Here is a 17880-nt window from a genome sequence, read left to right on the forward strand (position 1 = left end):
CGGGGCAGGAAGGGTTAAAGCAGCCACTCCAGCAAAAGTCCCAGCCATCTTGTTAGCTGGATCCTTTTCCTGGGGTGGGAGGTGGGGAGCTCCTGCCCAGTCACCCCTGGAGGACAAGGTATGATTTCCTGGTCATCCCAAGTCCTTGCTCCTCCTTGTTCCTGGCTTTGGCTTCAGCTGGCTGAGTCAAAACCAGGGTGGCTACCAGCCACCATAATGTGGTTTCTGCCCTGGACCCTAGAGAGATACACGTTCTCTCCCTAGAGAGATACACATTCCACCCCCCTCTTTTCCTCCCTCTCTCCCCTCCTCCCTTACTTAGCAACAACTCCCTGAATTCACAACAAACAGGCCTGTAGCCTCCTGGTCTGACTAGGAAAAGCTGGAGAAAGCTGCAGACCAGGGGGAGGGACTTCTGGAGTGTTCTCAGGAGGGAGGAGCTTCTAATCCCCTAACCCTTGCTGCCAGAGGCCACTACCCCTCAGGGACTGGGAGGAAGTGGTACTGCTTCCAACTCAGGCAATGAAAAAAGTGGGGAGCAATGACAGGTGTGGCAGAGCAGGTGGTGGGGCAGGGCTTGGATTCCACCCCACTTGACCTTTGACTTCCACCTGTGAGTGGGATGGGCAGCAGACTCCTTTCCTGCCTCTGGTCCTCCCTGAGTCGGGACTCTGTGCTGTTGTCATGGTAACTTGCCTAGCTTTCTCCCCTGATTCTCGGGGACCAGGATGGGTGAGGATCTAATGGATTACGGGTAGGCAGGGCTGGGGGCAGTCCCAGAACTTTGCTCTTAGAGCCCCAGCCAGGCTGGGCACCTGCATTGAGGCGGTATGGACTGGTGCCCTCTCTTTCATCTCTTACCTGGGCAGGAACCGTGGCCTCTAGCTAGGACCTGGTATTCACGGTGCGTGGAGGGAGTGTGTCTGTGGAATGAGTGAGTGAGACACCCATTCTTTCATCATAGCACAGAGGGCTGATACCAGGGTGAATCTGTATTGTGAAATGGTTTAGAACCCAATTGCTGGAGTGTCTGGGTTCAAATCCTGACTCTTCTAACTCTGGACTGTGTACCTTAAGCAAGTTACTTAACTTCCCCTTGCCTTATCTGTAAAGTAGGAATAATAGAAGTACTTCCACATAGAGTTGTTCTGAGGATTAAATTAGATAATGCATGTGAAGCATTCAGGAGAGCTTGATGTTTCAGAGTAAATGCTCAATAATGCTAGAGATCACCTCATTATTACTGTGTTTTCCTGAAAATAAGACCTAGCCGGACAATCAGCTCTAATGCATCTTTTGGAGCAAAAATTAATAAGACCCGGTCTTATTTTACTATAAGACCTGGTATAATATAATATAATATAATATAATATAATATAATATAATATAATATAACATAACATAATATAATATAATATAACATAATATAATATAATATATATAATATAATACCGGGTATAATATAATATAATATATATAATATAATACTGGGTATAATATAATATAATATAATACCGCATTAGAGTTGGTGATCTGGCTAGGTCTTATTTTTGGGGAAACACGATATTAGTCATAGCTCTTCACAGGAACTCTTGACCCTCCCAGGGGCTTTAGCAGGGGAAGAATTGAGGGGGGTGGGAGGAGTGTGGAGGGTTAGGAAGAGATAACCTTGCCAGCACTTCAGACTCCTAGATTCTAATACCTTTCCAGACCCACCTTCTTGCTGCCTCAGTTTCCCCAGTGTTGGTGCTGGCTGACATCTTGATTGCAAGTTTGCCAAATAGCCATGGGCCTAGAGAGGGGCCTGGGGGACTTAGGACATGTCTTCCTCCCTATGTCCCAGCACTCCTCAGAGCTGAGCCCTCCCTCCCCCAAGCTGTCAACTCAGATCAGCTTCAGCTCCCCTCCCACCATCCCTTCTCTTGCTGCTCTGTTCTGTTCACCAGGCTGAACAAGACATTCTGTCCTTAAATGACTTAAATGGCTGCCTCCTCCCCTGGCTAAGAGGTCAGGGACCTTCCTTGGGGAGGAAAAAAATGGCAGTGTGGAGCTGTGACATGGATGGCAGCTGTTAGGCCTGCCTCAGGGCCCAGGGTCCCCTGGATTCCCTGTACCCCACCTGGGCATTTTCCCTGAGTGTGGTAGGGCAGTGCCTTGGCCTGTGATATGTATAGAAGCCCAAATGGGCATGCCTAGCACTTGCTGCACACAGATGGGCAGGGAGGAGGCGTCCTGAAGCCCAGACGAGGGGTGGGATTATATCAGCATCTATGGTATCCAGAGGATACCCCTAGAATCCTTTCCTGGGCTGATGGGTGAGTGTGGGCAGTCTGAAAAAAGTCTGCTTCAGCCCTGTGTGCCCTGGGGACATAGAAGAGTACTGATGATGCTCAGTGAGCAGGTCTCTTAAAGGCCCTAGAATGGGAATGTGATGGTGGAGGCGCTGAGGCTTAGGGACTTCTGGGTGAGGAGCTTGGGACTGGGCAGCAGGGATGGGATGCCCACAATGGGGGGAAGCTTTATAGACAGGTGGTTTAAATCTTCTGAGATGTGAGTGTCCAAATTCCTGGAGAAAATTGATTAAAATGTGGCAGTGTGCCTGGGATACCCGGGCTCCTGGGTCTGAGGCCTGGGCTTGGCTAGCGGGTACCTTCTCTGGCCTGGTACCAAGAGGAGTGGGCTGGAGCCCCTGGCTCTACTCACTACCTCCTGGGACCAGAGGGGATACCTCCCTTCCATGGGCCTGGGGTTGAGGGCTCAGAGTTGGCTTGGACCATGCCTCACTGCTGGGCTGGCCTCACTGCTTGCGCCCGGCCCCTGGGACCTATTCCTTGGGCAGGCTGGGGCTATTTTTGGGATCGGGCTGGGGCTCTGGGCTGGTTTCAGATGTTCCAATGTGAACAGGAGAAAATGGGAACAGATGGCTGGAGGGTTCCAATCAGCGGGTCCTGCTGGGAGCATGTTATTTTTAGGGCCTTTTTAACCCTTTTGGGGCTGTGGAGCCACTTTGAGAAGGACATCCCTCTCTAGTTGAGAAAAGAACAGGTCTTCGACTTGGACCCCTAATTTCCAGAACTGTGTGTCCCAGTTTATCTTCTTTCCCTCTTAGACCCTCCACTCTTTAAAGACGTCCGTGGGAAGAAAGTAGGCTCCAGCTTCCTTCTAGCTCAAACCCTGCAGGGAGACTGCCAAAGGGTCAGGCAGGGAGAGGGTTGCCTGGCGGAGGGGATACAGGCCACTGTTCAAGGGAAATCCCCCTTTGCTTGCCTCTTTGGATTTTGAGACACAGACCTGAGGCTAAGAGAGTGGACAAAGCTCTCCGGGTTCATGCTCTGGGTGTGAGTGTTTGTCATTAAACCCAGAGATGCTCAGGGGAGTGCTAGCAAAGGGAGCTGGCCTCTGTGAGGAAGGCAGAGGAAGAGCCAAATCTTTGTACTTAGTACCATGAATATGATGACCATGGGTCCCGTTCCCTTGGACTCCCCCAGGGCAAATATCTGGACAATGCCCACCTATACCAAATACTATGTATATGGGTGCCTGCCATTCAGGGCATAAAGAAGGGGACATCATGTCCAGAGGTGGTTTGTTGAGGACTGAATATGTCATAGGCATTCCGTTAGATAATTTCATTAATAGTATTTCCCTCTATAAATTTATTCTCATTTTGCAGAAGAGAAAACTGAGGATCAGAAGGCTGAAAGGGTACACAAGATCCTGTAGCTCAGAAGGGGTGGGATGTGATTGGCACCCTGTCTGCCTGACTGCAAACCTAGTTCTCATTCTACTGCATCACTCACACTGTCTGCCAGTGTTCCAACCCAGAGGGCGGGACTGCTGGGACAGGGGCACCAGACCGCCTCAGGGAACAAGTTTATGGAATGAGTGTGAGAAAGGAGGCTGGGGGGCAGGGGACCCAGCCTGTCATTGCTCTCACAATCCCCTAAACCCTTCTTGCCTGAGGGTGCCAGGACTGACACCAGAAACCCCATTTGGCCTTCCTGTCTTCCCTGCAGGAGGATCACAGGCATACATCCTGTCTCATCAGCCCCCACCCCCACCCCGTCCTGGCCCACATGCCCCTGCTTCCTGTAGGGTCATGGCAGTCTGAATGTCAACGTGGGCAGAGCTGAGGGCCCTCCAGGTGCTGCTGGTGCCAAGAGTTTGGGCTAGGCAGGCGAGGTGAGGGGGCTGGGAGGGTTTCTCTGCTGCTGGCAGTACCTAGGGGAGAGAGCAGAGCAGCCAGCAGGCAGCATTGGGTGAGGTCCCGCCCGTGGTGCACTCTGGCTGGGCTGTGCCAGCAGTCTGCCCGCACTCCACTCCCACAATGGCCCCATTGTTCCCAGCCCGCCTGGCAGTTTAAAGGAGGTTCCTAGGCCACCCTTAACCCCCATCCCCCAAAGAGGGGCCAGATTAACCCGTTGAAAGACAGAGGCCAGGTAAAGGTCCACAGGTTGCTACTGTGCCCATTCCTCCCTTCTGGGAATCCGGGCTTGGGAAGTCACCTTCTACCCATGTTTACCCAGCTGCAGGGCATCTCTAGAGATTGGGGTCTCCCACAGGGTAGGGAGTAGCACCTAGACCCTTTCTCACTCCCACTGTGATGCAGGTGCCAGGGGGCAGGAAGTGCCAATGGGATGGCAGGCGGAGACTAGATATATTTGGGCTGGTGGGGCTAATTCCAGCCACCACCGCCTGCCCTGCTGGCTCCTGAGCTCCTTTCCTTCCTGTGAAACCAGAGCTGGGTTGGGCCTAACTCAGGATTTCGGTGGATTTAAAGAGGCAGCACCATCCCTGCCAGTCTGGCTTCCTCTCCCCCTCCCCAGGTAAGGTCTGGGGCAGAGAGAGGACTGGAGTGCTTCTTGCTCCTCCCTTGCCCTGGGCTAACTCCTGGCCTTTGCTCCTGTTGGGGTACCAGGCTTTTGGCACTCCTCTCTCCCAGAGCTTTGGGCGGGTGGGGTGGGCGGGGGTGGGCTGTGGTTTCCTGTACTGGCTGTTTGTGCCTGGCCCAGAGTGCCAGCCGCCTGCCTGGGCTTCCTGCCCTGTCTTGTTTCCTTGTGCCCCCCCACCCCACTCCCCTTCCCCCCCCACCCCTGTGGGAGGGAGCAGCCAGGGATTGGGCAGCAGACTGACTTTGGGGGCACCTCATTGCCAGGGCATGACTACTTCCCAAGGCCACACTGGCATGGCTGAAGGAGCCAAGTGAGGTGACTTCAGGCTTATCTAGGCAATGCCACTTGTCCCCGTAACCTCCAGAGGCACAGTGGGCACCAGAATGGGTAGAATCCCCTGCCAAAACATCCTGTTCAAAGACCCCAGACTAGAAACGTCTGGGGCCAGGAGTTTCCATGTCCCTGCAGGGCTGGGGGTTGCCTGACATTACCCTGGGGCTGCAGGTGGGGTTGGGCTGGAAACTCCCAGACAAAAATGGTTGATTTGCATGGTCTCCTTTGGCAGGAGGTGGGGGGAAGTGGGGAGAGCTGCTAGGAACCAGGGCAAGGGGAAGGCCCCTTGAGCCTGGAAGTCCCCACATAGAGGGTCCCAGAGCAATACCTTGGTCCTTGAGCAGATTTCCTGCTGGGCTATGAATCCTTGACCTCCTCACCGGCCTGAGTCACTACCTCAGGAAAAGGAAATGACCTGGGTGGTAGAGGAGTTTCTAGGGACCAAGGAGTCCCGACACTCAGAAAAAAGGGGACTCCGGACCTTGTTGTCTTAGGAGCTGCATCTCCTTAAGCCAAAGGCCAAGTATCCCATCCTGTTGCTCCCTGCAGGGCCCTGTCCTTTCAACCATCACAGGGTGTCTTAGCAGCCCATTTCCTCTCTAGAGGTGTTTGCCCACTCCATGTGGGAGCATGGACCCTCTAAACAGTTTTCTCACTGACTCTTGTGGGCCTGCTGGAGAACCAGAGGCTCCCAAGAGGGTGGGGTGGGGAGCTGGAAACAGTCAGGTTGCCACAGGTGTGTGAATGTTCCCTGTACTTGTGGCAGTTGTGTTGAGCAAGGAGCTGGAGGCCCTGGGCATCCATGGAAGCTTTCCTGGTATCCTGCCCCAGCCAGGGTCAGGCCCTGCTCCCCCGCCCGCCCAAGTTGCACAGGAAGGGCAAAAGATCTGCTCTTTGTCTCAACAGCCTCCTGGGTTCCATTCTCATGAGTATGCTCTTGGCCTTTCACTCAGGTGACTTGCACCTGCTGCATATTTGTGATCATGGCTCCACTCCCCACCCTACCCCCTAAGAGGCAGCCACAGTAGAGTGTTCCCAGAGCCCCATCCTTTTCCTTTCACCCATCTCAAGGGCGCCTGGACTGGTGCTGGGAAGCCCACTTCACTCATTGTTTATTTAAAAACTGCACCCACCAGGACCAGCCCTCCTGCCTTCCATCCCCTGAGGCCTCCCAGGCCTTTTCTGGGACAGTTTGTAAGGAGGAGGGGGTCCCTGGGAGCTGGGCAGACTCCTGAGGAGTAAAAGGGGGGAGGTGTGAGATGGGAAAGTCCTGACTCATCCGTGCTTGACTCAGCACGCCCAATGGTTGGGTGGGAGCAAGGGGTGGAGCCCTAGTGGAGGGCAACTCCGGGATTCTTCTGGGGTGGAGTCTTGCCTGACGGGACTTTGAAGAGGACTAGTTTTCTAAACAGCCCCTTCCCAAATTATTACAGGTCCCAATATTTGAAGCTGTAAATACAGGAGGTAGTAGTGGCCCTTGCCCTGCTCCTGCACCCCACAGGGGGCTGATCCCAGTGCTTGGCATGTGGGAAGCCCACCTATCTGGTACAGGCTCAGATGAGCAGTCGTGACTCAGAGGCGGAGGACACTGCAGTGTAGGGGAAACACCGCAGGAAAGGGTCGTGGTGCTGCCCGGTACTGGTCATGTGACTCAGGGACATGTCTCTTCCTTTTTCCAGACCTGTTTCCTCATAGTGAAATGGAGATAATAAAACTACCTATCTCCTGGTAGGTGCTAGGTAGCTTTGACGATTAGTGAAGTGAAGGTGGGAGCCTGAGACCTATGTCAGCCATAGGCCTGCCCCTTAGCCCAGTGCCACCTCCAGCCCTTCCCTGCCATCTCTAAAGCCCCTGTGGTGATGCAGTAGATGGGGGCTAGCAGCAGGCTGCTTCCCAGCCAGGCCCTGGACTTTGAAACCTTCCCCTGAGGCACCTCCCTCCAGAGACCGTGCTGGAATTAGGGAGGCCAATGTGCCCTGGGGTTAAGTTAGGGTTAGACTTACAGGGTCACAGGTGGGGCCCCTTCACCCTGAGGTCCCAGCCCAGCCTCCAGCAGCCAGGCAGGAAGCTGCGGGGGAGTGTGCCCCTGTGTCTGTCTGGGCCTGTCACCTGGACAAAGCTCCAGTCTCAAGACTCCTCCCCTCCCCCCATCCCTTACCGGGATCGCCTGGGGGAGGTGGGGGCAGGGCAGGGGGCGGTAGGGTGAGGCTTCTGTATTTCTCTAAGCCTTGTTTGTTGGTGCTGTAGCTATGGCTTTGTGTGTGTTTCTCTGACTACTAGGCTCAACTTTCTATGGCTCTCTTGTGGCCGGGCCTCAGTCTTTTCATCTGTTCAATGAGTCGGCACGCGCACTCACTCGCTGCGCTCCGGCAGCCTGGGTGTCTGCGGGCCGCAGGCTGTTTCCGTGGCTCCTGGCTTGGGCCGGCGCCTCCCGCGCCCTCCAGCACACCTCCGCTGGCTCGGCGTGGGCGCGCCTGTAGCTTCCTGGGCTCCGTGCGTGTCTTTGTTTCCCGGTCCACGTGTGAGCTGTGAGTGTGTGTGAGTCAGAGTTCGGGTACTGGTGGCTCTCGGAGACCCTGCCTGGCAGCACCGCGCGCTAAGCCGAACCCGGGCCCCGTCGTGGGGCGCCCAGCCTTAGCGGCCTTGGACAGTGTGTTTGTCCGTGCGGCGCGTGCGGGGCCCGGAGGGGAGCTGCAGTCCTGTCCGCCTCCCGCTCTCTCGCCTGCTGGCTCGCTGGCTCGCTTGCTCTGCCTCTCTGCTCTGGCTCAGCCGAGGGGGGCGGGGTGGGGTGCTGGGGAGGGGGCGGGGAGGGGAGGCTCCTGCATTCTTGCGGTCGGGGAGGAATCTGAGCCAGCGTTACTGGTCTCCAGAAGAGCCCAGCTGCAGCCCCGGGGCCCCGCCAGGCCTCTCGCTGCCGGTCCGGGCCTGCTGGGATGGGCACGGGCTAGGCCTCGAGCTGGGGGCGGAGCAGGGCTCCCATCCCCGGCTCCCAACACGCTGGGGGTGTCCGGGGCGGGGTGTAGCGCGTGGGGTGGTGGTGTTGGGTGTGAGGGGTTCCCCACCCGGGGTGAGGGGCGTGCCTGGGAGCGGGAGTCCCCTAGGGAGCCAGGACAGACCTCATGGCCACCCCACATGGGCACCTTTGCAACCTATCCTTTTAGTGCATTCTGCCTTTGCGGCCCGGGGGTGGGGATGGGGGCTTGCTAGAGACTGCAAGCTCCCTGAGGGTAAAGTGCAGGAGGACTGGGATAGGACCGGCCTCTAGAATTGAGACCCCACCTAGTAGTCCATTCTTTCCGTCCCCACCCTACCCTATCCAGTTCCATAGTCCCAGGGCTCTTGGGTCCTCCCTTCTCCCCTCCCCTTCTTACACCCCCTCCCCAAGTCACAAGTTTTCTCTTTGGGGCTTGTTGCTGCAGTCCGTGCTCCAGTACCGAGTACCTGGCTGGGCCCTGGGCACGCACAGGGGCCGTAGCCCCACTGTGTGTGGGAGCCATGAGGATCCTGGCTAACAAGACAAGGTGTGTGGGTGTTGTGGAGGGTGGGATGTGTGTGTGGAGTGCGGGGAAGGGAAGGGCCCAGTGGTGATGGGGCTGAGCTGTACTGGCTTGGAGAGTGAGCCTCCCTGGGCACCTGGCTTCCAGGTCACCAGTGGGCCCAAGGGGGGTCAGAATGGGAAGGCCTGCCCAGAGGCAGGAGCCCAAAGCCTTAGTGCCAGGGCCCTGGGGACAGAGGGGAATGTCAATCAGCGAAGCCTGCTGTTCTAGTCCCTTCTAGCCCTTTCCTCTTAAAAAAGGTTTGAGCAGAACCCTTACCCCCTACTCCACTGTAGGGTCCAGTGGTGCCCTCTGGCCTTAGTCTAGCTGGGGGTGGGAGCTAGAGGGAAGGGGCTGTGCCTTCCTTCCTCCCCTTTCCCAGGAGAAGCCTGCAGACAGGGCCAGGCGGCAGCAGCAGGACAGCAGAGCTGAAATAAATCTGAGCTGGTATGGAATGAGGGGGGATAAATATCCTCTCCTGCGATGTGATCTTTCCAGCGGCTATTAATAGGTCTCCGGGGAGGGGAGGGGGTGTGGGGAGCGGGCTGGATCTTAAAGGGACCGCAGCTTAGGCTGCAGAAATCCTTGTCTTCGAGCTGCACTCCAGTCTGTTCCACACACCACTCCCCTCCCCCTTTCCTCCTGCTTGTGCCTGCCCGCCAGGCCTGCCTGCCAACCCTCTTCAGGCTTTCCCCCTCCTGCTCTGGGGAGCTGTCTGGACCAGTGGGTACCACTCTGGTGTGCTTTTCTCCAGGTCCCCAGGGGAATGGGATTGGGGCATGAGCAGTGACCCTCAGGTCCAGTGTCCCTTCCTTGCTGGTGTGGGACACATGGAAGTTGAGGTTTGAGACCTTGGCATCTGAAGACAGCAAATCCTAGAAGAGAGGATGCTTAGGTGTTGGTCAGGTGCTAGTGGAAGTCGGGGCATTGCCATGGAGGCTTGCAGCTTGATGGATGCTGGGGCTGGGGCTGTGGGTGGATTCTGCCAATGAAAGGCCCTGGTTTTCATTTGAATTGTGGGGGCTGGGGGTGGAGGGGTTTGCCCATCTTCACTCGCCAACGTGAAGGGTATCTGCCCTTGTCTGAGAAGCCATGGAAGGAGGTAGGGAATAGCTGGTGGTCTTAAGATGCTCAGCCCCTACTTCCCCTACCATTAGGTGAGGCAGGATGGGGCAACTTAAAATCAAGGCATGTTAAAAGTCCCTAGCAAGATTAACTTTTTATGTCTCTCCCACCTCCCAGGTTACCCCACCCCAGGAGGAGAGAAGCTCCAGGGAGCCCTCCACTGTCCCCCCGTGGCCACTGCCCCCCTGCCCCAGCCAAGCCAATGCACCCAGAAAATAAGGTGACCAATCATGGCAAGACAGGGAATGGTGGGGCCCAATCCCAGCACCAGAATGTGAACCAAGGACCCACCTGCAACCTGGGCTCGAAGGGCGTGGGGGCGGGGAACCATGGGGCCAAGGCCAACCAGATCTCACCTAGCAACTCAAATCTGAAGAACACCCAGGCAGGGGTGCCCCCTTTCAGCTCACTCAAAGGCAAAGTGAAGAGGGAGCGGAGCGTGTCTGTTGACTCCGGAGAGCAGCGAGAGTCTGGGACCCCATCCTTGGATTCAGAGGCCAAAGGTACCCCATTTCCTGATCCCCAAGATCCCACCATATTCCACAGTCCAACGCCCAAACTTGCTGGGAGACCATCTTTCTGTCTCCCTTGCCTAATCCTCATCCCCTGCTCCTCTCCTGCATTTACGCAGGGGCACCTTTCTCTTACCCCTGTTATACCCACCAACCTGGTTGTTCTCTCAGGATTGGTGTTGGCCAGGGTGGAGATTTATCATCCTTAGGTGCCACCCATGGAGGGGCCACACACAGTGATGGGGTTTCTGGTCAGTCTTATTCTTCTGCTTTCCCACCAGAGCCCCCAGAGGGGAAGAGGGAGGTGCTCTGGGTGAGGAGCAGACCCACACATCTCAGGAACCTCCTGGTATCTGGGCTGGTGGGAGCTGCTGAGCAGGCACTGGCCTGGAAGAGTAGCAGCAGCCCCCCCCCATTCCTAATTAGAACCAGTTGTGGTTGGGGATTATGCTGTGCTTGGTGCTGGTTGGGGGAGGGGAGACAGCAGGGCGGTAGAGAAATCAGAACCAAATGGTGTTGTGGTGGGGGCCAAGGGCTGGCTAAGTGCCCACCATATCCTGGGCAGTACCCTCTGGGGTGGGGCATCTGGGAGAATGGGCCTGGATGTGGGAGGACAGGTACTCTGGACACTCACTCTGACCCCTGCCTTCCTCTGTCCTGCCTGGGCAGAGGTGGCACCCCGGAGTAAGCGACGGTGTGTGCTGGAGCGGAAGCAGCCATACAGCGGGGATGAATGGTGCTCAGGACCAGACAGCGAGGAGGAGGACAAGCCCATTGGGGCCGCCCACAGTGAGTGCTTATCAATGCCAGGGTGCTGTGGTCCATGGCTGCCCTGAGGGAGCCTCCCTCTCTTCACCTAGGGCTTTAGAAGACAACCTGAGCAAAGAGCAAGGGTCAGGAGCCCAGGCTCCTTCTCTCCTATCCCACCTCGCGGACTCTGTCCCACTCTGCACTGTGACAGCTCTGCCCCTGCCTCCCAGGTGCTCAGTGGCCCCCTCTTCCTAGCGGTGAGTGAACCTTGGGTGGCCTCTCTTGGCTTTGCCACCTTTACCTCCTTCCATGAATTCCCGGCCTATGCTGCCACCTACTGGTCAGTGGAGAGAGGGCATCACTGGGAGCAGGACAGGTGGGCTGGCTCTGTGATGCTAAGCCTGGGTGTGAGCTGACACTGGCTGTGTCTCTGGTGTCCTTCCCTAACCTCTAATTGAATCCTGGCAAGTACCTAGAGTGCTTCACCAGTACGAAGTGTGGGTGTGAGTGGATGCCCACTCCTCATTCTTTTATTGTTCAGAATTTATTTGGGCCTGATGGGGCCCCCTGCCTTGGAAATACCCATACAAATTTATTTGGTGCTTTCCCTCAAAGTTTACAGCTGATTGGTGGGGAGAAATAGTTTAATGCATAAGAAGCTAGCCAGAGAATGTCAAATTGTTCACTTGTTGAAGGCGAGGACTTAGAAGGAAGAAAAAAAAACATGCTGGCCACTTTGCTACTTTGTGGTATTTAGGCCTTACAACAGCGCTGTGAGGTAGGTGTTATTATGATGCCTATTGCAGAGGAGGAAACAGACTTAAAAAATCTTCATAAAATAAGCAGACCATGTGTATGGAGTACATGGGATCAAATACTGAAGCTACTGCAGCTGGCTGCGATTTTAAAGGTCATCTGGCCCTAGGTTCCCCCCAAGGGACTGACTGGCGGTTCGTGAGCCCCTGGCTGAACCCATCACTGACAGATGGGAGTAGTCACTATCTCTAAGGACCGACCCCACCCCACCCCACCCCATTCAGTTTTTTGATATTAGACTGCACCATTGTAGAAACATTGGAAGACACATGGAAATACAAAGGAGATATTGGTAACATTCTATGCCCAATACCAAGGCAACCACTGTTACTACTTTAGTTGTACTGCCGTTAGATTCTTTTTTTTTTTTTTTCATTTTTATTGAGGAATATTGGGGAACAGTATGTTTTTCCAGGACCCATCAGCTCCATGTCAAGTCGTTGTTTTCAATCTAATTGTTGGGGGCGGGGGAGGGCACAGCTCAGCTCCAAATCAAGTTGTTTTCAGTCTAGTCTTGGAGGATGCAGCTCACTGGCCCATGTGGGAATCGAACTGGCGACCCTGGTGTTATGAGCACTGTGCTCTAACCACTGAGCGAACTGGCTGTCCTGCCATTAGATTCTTGAAGAGTTCTTAATAGGCAGGCAATGTAATGTAGAGGTTAATAGCACAGACCCTTCAAGCATACCACCTTGGTTTATATTCCATGTTTCCATGAATTATTTGTGTAAATTGGGAAAAGGGCCTCAGTTTCTTCATATGTAAAAATATTTCCCTCAGCGTTAGTATGAGGAATAAATGAGGAATACATATAACATACTTAGAACAGTGTTAGCTTTTATTATTGTTATTAATGTACTAGAAAGTTCCTTATTGAAATAAATCCTGCCTCCCTCCCCATAACTTGTATCCCCGAGTCCTAGTTCAGTATTCTGAGTACACCCCTCCCTCTTCCCCAGGATAGCCTTCACACATTGAACTTGGTTCTCAAGTCCTACCCTCCACAAACTTTTGGCTCTGTTATTCTGTATAAAGTTGGAGAGACAGGGTCCAGACCAGGGCTCCTATGAGGTAGGACTGTTAGAGAAGGTTTATCCAAGGAGAGGAACTTAACACTGGGCCTGTGGGAAAGTGGCTGGTGCCCTGCTTCAAGGGAGGCAACTTCATGAAGTTGGCCTTGTACAAACTGAGAGTGCTGTAATTTCCCGTGTGCAGGCTGGGCACTTCAACTTGTTTTTCCTGGCATGGGAATGGGTCCACTCACTCACCTAGACTCATTAATGACCAATTGTAGATCTTTTCTAGGCTGGGACTTAGAGTCAAGTTTGTGATTGTGGAACAAAGCTTCTCTTGGTGGCTAGTCCACCCTGGGAGTGCACCTATGATGTCAGCCTTTTCTCTGTTTTCCCAATGATTTTTCAGTTTGTGATTTGGTTCTAAACTCCTATAAAAATATAGAAGTTCTTTGACCTGCCCCCTGTGCAGGGTGGGAGTTAGTGTTTCCATTTTATAGATGAAGAAACTGAGGCTTAGTGGAATGAAGTGTCTTGCTCATAAGATCACACAGTTAGTGGTGGGGCTAGCATGAAAAACCATCCATTGTTTGAATCATCAATGTGTGCAACCTCTTTGCTTTCTCCTCTCACCTGTCAGTGTGTGTGCACACGTATGCAGACGGTAGCATGAGAGGCCAGAACTGGGCTAAGAGCAGGCTTTACACTGACTGTCTTTACTCACCCTGGGAGAGTAACTTCATCCCTCTGAGGCTGTTTCCTCACTGGTAAAGTAAAGAGTATGACAGCTTCTTCCTAGGGATGTGGTGGTTAGATGGAATCACATCCATAATTATCCATCAGAATCCCAGGCACATGGGAGCCTGTTTGTAAGCGTCACACTTTTCCTCTCTCTCTGCTCCACATGGTCCCCACAATTTCCATCCTGGTTAAAGACTAGGCTAGGGTAAGTTAAGTATGGGACCCATTCTAGTGAAAACACCAGAGTGTGGCAACAAATGACCTGTGGGCACCAGCTGTAAAACAGTGAGCCTCTGTCTCTGGACATCTCTGGTATGGGGCAATGAGGGTGCCAGCTGGTTCTTCCTTCTAAATCTGGGCTGCTTACCCTCTTTCCTTCTCTTCTCTCGTGCAGATTGTAATGTAGCAGATCCAGCCATGGCGGCCCCACAGCTGGGTCCTGGCCAAGCCGCCCAACTCCCCCTCAGTGAGAGCAGTACACCAGGCCCTCCGCATGGACCCCAGCCAGGCCTTCGGCCTGATGCCCCCGGGGGCGGGGGCGGGGGTGTTCCTGGAAAGACTCCCTCACAGTTCGTGTATGTCTTCACCACCCACCTGGCCAACACGTAAGTGCTTCAGGGCAGACCAATCCTCTCCATATACCCAGCACCCCTTAGCCTGGAGGCCTGAGTGAGTGCCTACAGGGGTCCTGGGTTGGTAAAGTGGAGGGTATGACACCTTCCTCCTAGGGAGGTGGTGGTTAGATGGAATCACATTTATAATTATCCCTCAGAATGCCAGGCACATGGGAGCCTGTTTGTAAGGGTGAGGGGAAGGGCTCACTCCTGCCTACCTCTCTGAGCTATTTGTGCTTGACCCCTCTTCAGGGCTGCAGAGGCGGTGCTGCAGGGTCGGGCCGACTCCATCCTCGCCTACCACCAGCAGAATGTGCCCCGGGCCAAGCTTGACCAGGTGAGTGTGGTACCTGGCCCTGGCGTGGCATATCCCTGAACAGCCAGATTGGCTGGTGGCGTCCCCTTACCTATCTCATGCTCTGCCTTTATCCTCTTGCAGGCCCCCAAAGTGCCGCCTACCCCAGAACCACTACCCCTGAGCACACCATCAGCAGGCACCCCACAGGCCCAGCCACCTTCACTGCCGCCACCGCCACCCCCAGCCCCTGGCAGTGTCCCTCCTGCTCTGCCTTCTGAGGGGCCTCCTGAGGACACCAGTCAGGACCTGACACCCAACTCAGTGGGAGCTGCCAGCACGGGTGGTGGGACTGGGGGTACCCACCCTAACACCCCTACAGCTGCTACCAACAACAACCCACTGCCTCCTGGAGGAGACCCCAGCAGTGCCCCTGGCCCTGCCCTACTAGGGGAGGCCGCCCCCACAGGAAATGGGCAGCGGAGCCTGTTGGGCTCAGAGGGCCTGTCCAAGGAGCAGCTGGAGCATCGGGAGCGTTCCCTCCAGACACTTCGAGACATTGAGCGGCTGTTGCTCCGCAGCGGGGAGACTGAGCCCTTCCTCAAGGGACCCCCGGGAGGAGCAGGTGAGGGGGGACCACCAGCACAAGCCCCTTCTGCCCCCCAGCAGCCACCCACGGCCCCTCCCAGTGGGCTGAAGAAGTATGAGGAGCCCTTACAGTCCATGATTTCGCAGACACAGAGCCTAGGGGGCCCCCCGCTGGAGCATGAAGTGCCTGGGCACCCCCCGGGTGGGGACATGGGGCAGCAGATGAACATGATGATGCAGAGGCTGGGCCAGGATAGCCTGACGCCTGAGCAGGTGGCCTGGCGCAAGCTGCAGGAAGAGTACTACGAGGAGAAACGACGGAAAGAGGAGCAGATTGGGCTGCATGGGGGCCGCCCTCTGCAGGACATGATGGGCATGGGGGGCATGATGGTGAGGGGGCCCCCACCTCCCTACCACAGCAAGCCAGGGGATCAGTGGCCACCTGGAATGGGTGCACAGCTGCGGGGGCCCATGGATGTCCAAGATCCCATGCAGCTCCGGGGTGGACCACCTTTCCCCGGCCCCCGTTTCCCAGGCAACCAGATGCAACGGGTGCCTGGGTTTGGGGGCATGCAAGGCCTGCCCATGGAGGTGCCCGTGAATGCCATGCAGAGGCCTGTGAGGCCGGGTATGGGCTGGACCGAAGACTTGCCCCCCATAGGGGGACCCAGCAATTTTGCCCAGAACGCTGTGCCCTACCCAGGTGGGCAGAGTGAAGCTGAAAGATTCATGACCCCTCGGGTTCGCGAGGAACTGCTGCGGCACCAGCTGCTGGAAAAGCGGTCTCTGGGCATGCAGCGCCCCCTGGGCATGGCTGGTGGCAGTGGCATGGGGCAGGGTGTGGAGATGGAGCGGATGATGCAGGCGCACCGGCAGATGGATCCAGCCATGTTCCCCGGACAGATGGCTGGTGGCGAGGGCCTGGCAGGCACTCCCATGGGCATGGAGTTTGGCGGAGGCCGGGGCCTTCTGAGCCCCACCATGGGGCAGTCTGGGCTGAGGGAGGTGGACCCACCCATGGGGCCAGGCAACCTCAACATGAACATGAATGTGAACATGAACATGAACATGAACCTGAATGTGCAGATGACCCCACAGCAGCAGATGCTGATGTCACAGAAGATGCGGAGCCCTGGGGATATGATGGGGCCACAGGGCCTCAGTCCTGAGGACATGGCCCGAGTGCGGGCTCAGAACAGCAGTGGCATGATGGGCGGCCCGCAGAAGATGCTGATGCCTTCGCAGTTTCCCAACCAGGGCCAGCAGGGATTCTCGGGGGGCCAGGGAGCCTACCAAGCCCTGCCCCAGGACATGGGCAATACCCAAGACATGTTCAGCCCTGACCAGAGCTCAATGCCCTTAGGCAATGTGGGCACCACTCGACTCAGTCACATGCCTCTGCCCGCTGCATCCAATCCTCCCGGGTCTGTGCATTCAGCCCCAAATCGGGGGCTGGGCAGACGGCCTTCGGACCTCACCATCAGTATTAATCAGATGGCCTCACCTGGCATGGGGCACCTGAAGTCGCCCACCCTTAGCCAAGTGCATTCACCCCTGGTCACATCGCCCACCGCCAACCTGAAGTCACCCCAGACTCCCTCACAGATGGTGCCCTTACCTTCGGCCAACCCATCAGGACCTCTCAAGTCACCCCAGGTCCTCAGCTCCTCTCTCAGTGTCCGTTCGCCCACTGGCTCTCCCAGCAGGCTCAAGTCTCCCTCCATGGCGGTGCCTTCTCCAGGCTGGGTTGCCTCTCCCAAGACAGCCATGCCCAGCCCTGGGGTCCCCCAGAACAAGCAGCCGCCTCTCAACATGAATTCTTCTACTACCTTGGGCAACATGGAGCAAGGTGAGTCAGCTGGGCCAGGCAAGTGGGCACTGGACTCTGAAACTGGGAGTCTCTCAGGTGGTGTGTTCATGCTGGGGCAGGGGCGTGATTTAAGGCATCTACTGGGGCCTAGAGGTGGATGGCTCTGCTTGGGGGCAGATGTTAGCAGCTGTGTATGGGCTTTCACAGGAGCACATGTTACTCTCCCAGGCATTTTGAGGGATCTTCCCCACTGCCCAGGGCCCTGAGGCTGCAGAAACTGAAGAAAAATGAACTGTAGTGATAATGGGGGGCAGGGGGCAGGTCTGTGTTCAGTGAGACATCTGAATAGAGGTAGGTGTGCCTGGAGGAGGCAGGTGGAGATTTGGGAGCTGACCTCTCCTGAACCCCCAATGTGAACAGCCAGATTCATTTCCCCTCCCCAGTCACCCCCTGGTCTTTCTATCTCCCCGCTTCTGTAGGTGCCCTCCCGCCTAGCGGTCCCCGGAGCAGCTCCTCAGCGCCTCCCGCCAACCCTCCCAGCGGCCTCATGAACCCCAGCCTGCCATTCACTTCCTCCCCAGACCCCACGCCTTCCCAGAACCCTCTGTCATTGATGATGTCCCAGATGTCTAAGTATGCCATGCCCAGCTCCACCCCGCTCTACCACAATGCCATCAAGACCATCGCCACCTCAGATGACGAGCTGCTGCCCGACCGGCCCCTGCTACCCCCGCCACCACCTCCGCAGGGCTCCGGGCCAGGTGCGGGAACAGGAAGGGGGCCACAGGGAGAAGAGCTGATGTCGGCACTGGGGGTGGGGAGAGTGGGCATGGCCAGCAATGGCCCCTGTGGTCA

General features: G+C 56.0%; 1 protein-coding gene across 8 annotated transcripts in view; it reads left to right on the top strand.

Annotated features, from left to right (window-relative positions):
- The window catches only part of BCL9L (BCL9 like), a 28843-nt gene that overhangs the window by 7304 nt on the left and 3659 nt on the right, over positions 1-17880 (top strand). For 3 of the 8 annotated variants that reach the window (XM_019716294.3, XM_019716293.3, XM_074335349.2), the window contains 7 exons: positions 8645-8746; positions 10004-10389; positions 11068-11187; positions 14113-14323; positions 14585-14669; positions 14772-17064; positions 17505-17786. In XM_019716294.3, the coding sequence (XP_019571853.1) occupies positions 8721-8746; positions 10004-10389; positions 11068-11187; positions 14113-14323; positions 14585-14669; positions 14772-17064; positions 17505-17786 (3403 nt within the window). In that variant the 5' untranslated portion in view covers positions 8645-8720. Of the gene's footprint in view, positions 1-1527; positions 7754-8644; positions 8747-10003; positions 10390-11067; positions 11188-11231; positions 11406-14112; positions 14324-14584; positions 14670-14771; positions 17065-17504; positions 17787-17880 lie in introns of those variants that run through there. The other 5 variants (XM_088791423.1, XM_019716296.3, XM_088791422.1 and 2 more) reach the window with 5 other exon arrangements.

Source organism: Rhinolophus sinicus, chromosome 14 (genome assembly GCF_057876585.1).
Source record: "Rhinolophus sinicus isolate RSI-liver-muscle chromosome 14, RSI-T2T, whole genome shotgun sequence".
Lineage (NCBI taxonomy): Eukaryota > Metazoa > Chordata > Mammalia > Chiroptera > Rhinolophidae > Rhinolophus > Rhinolophus sinicus.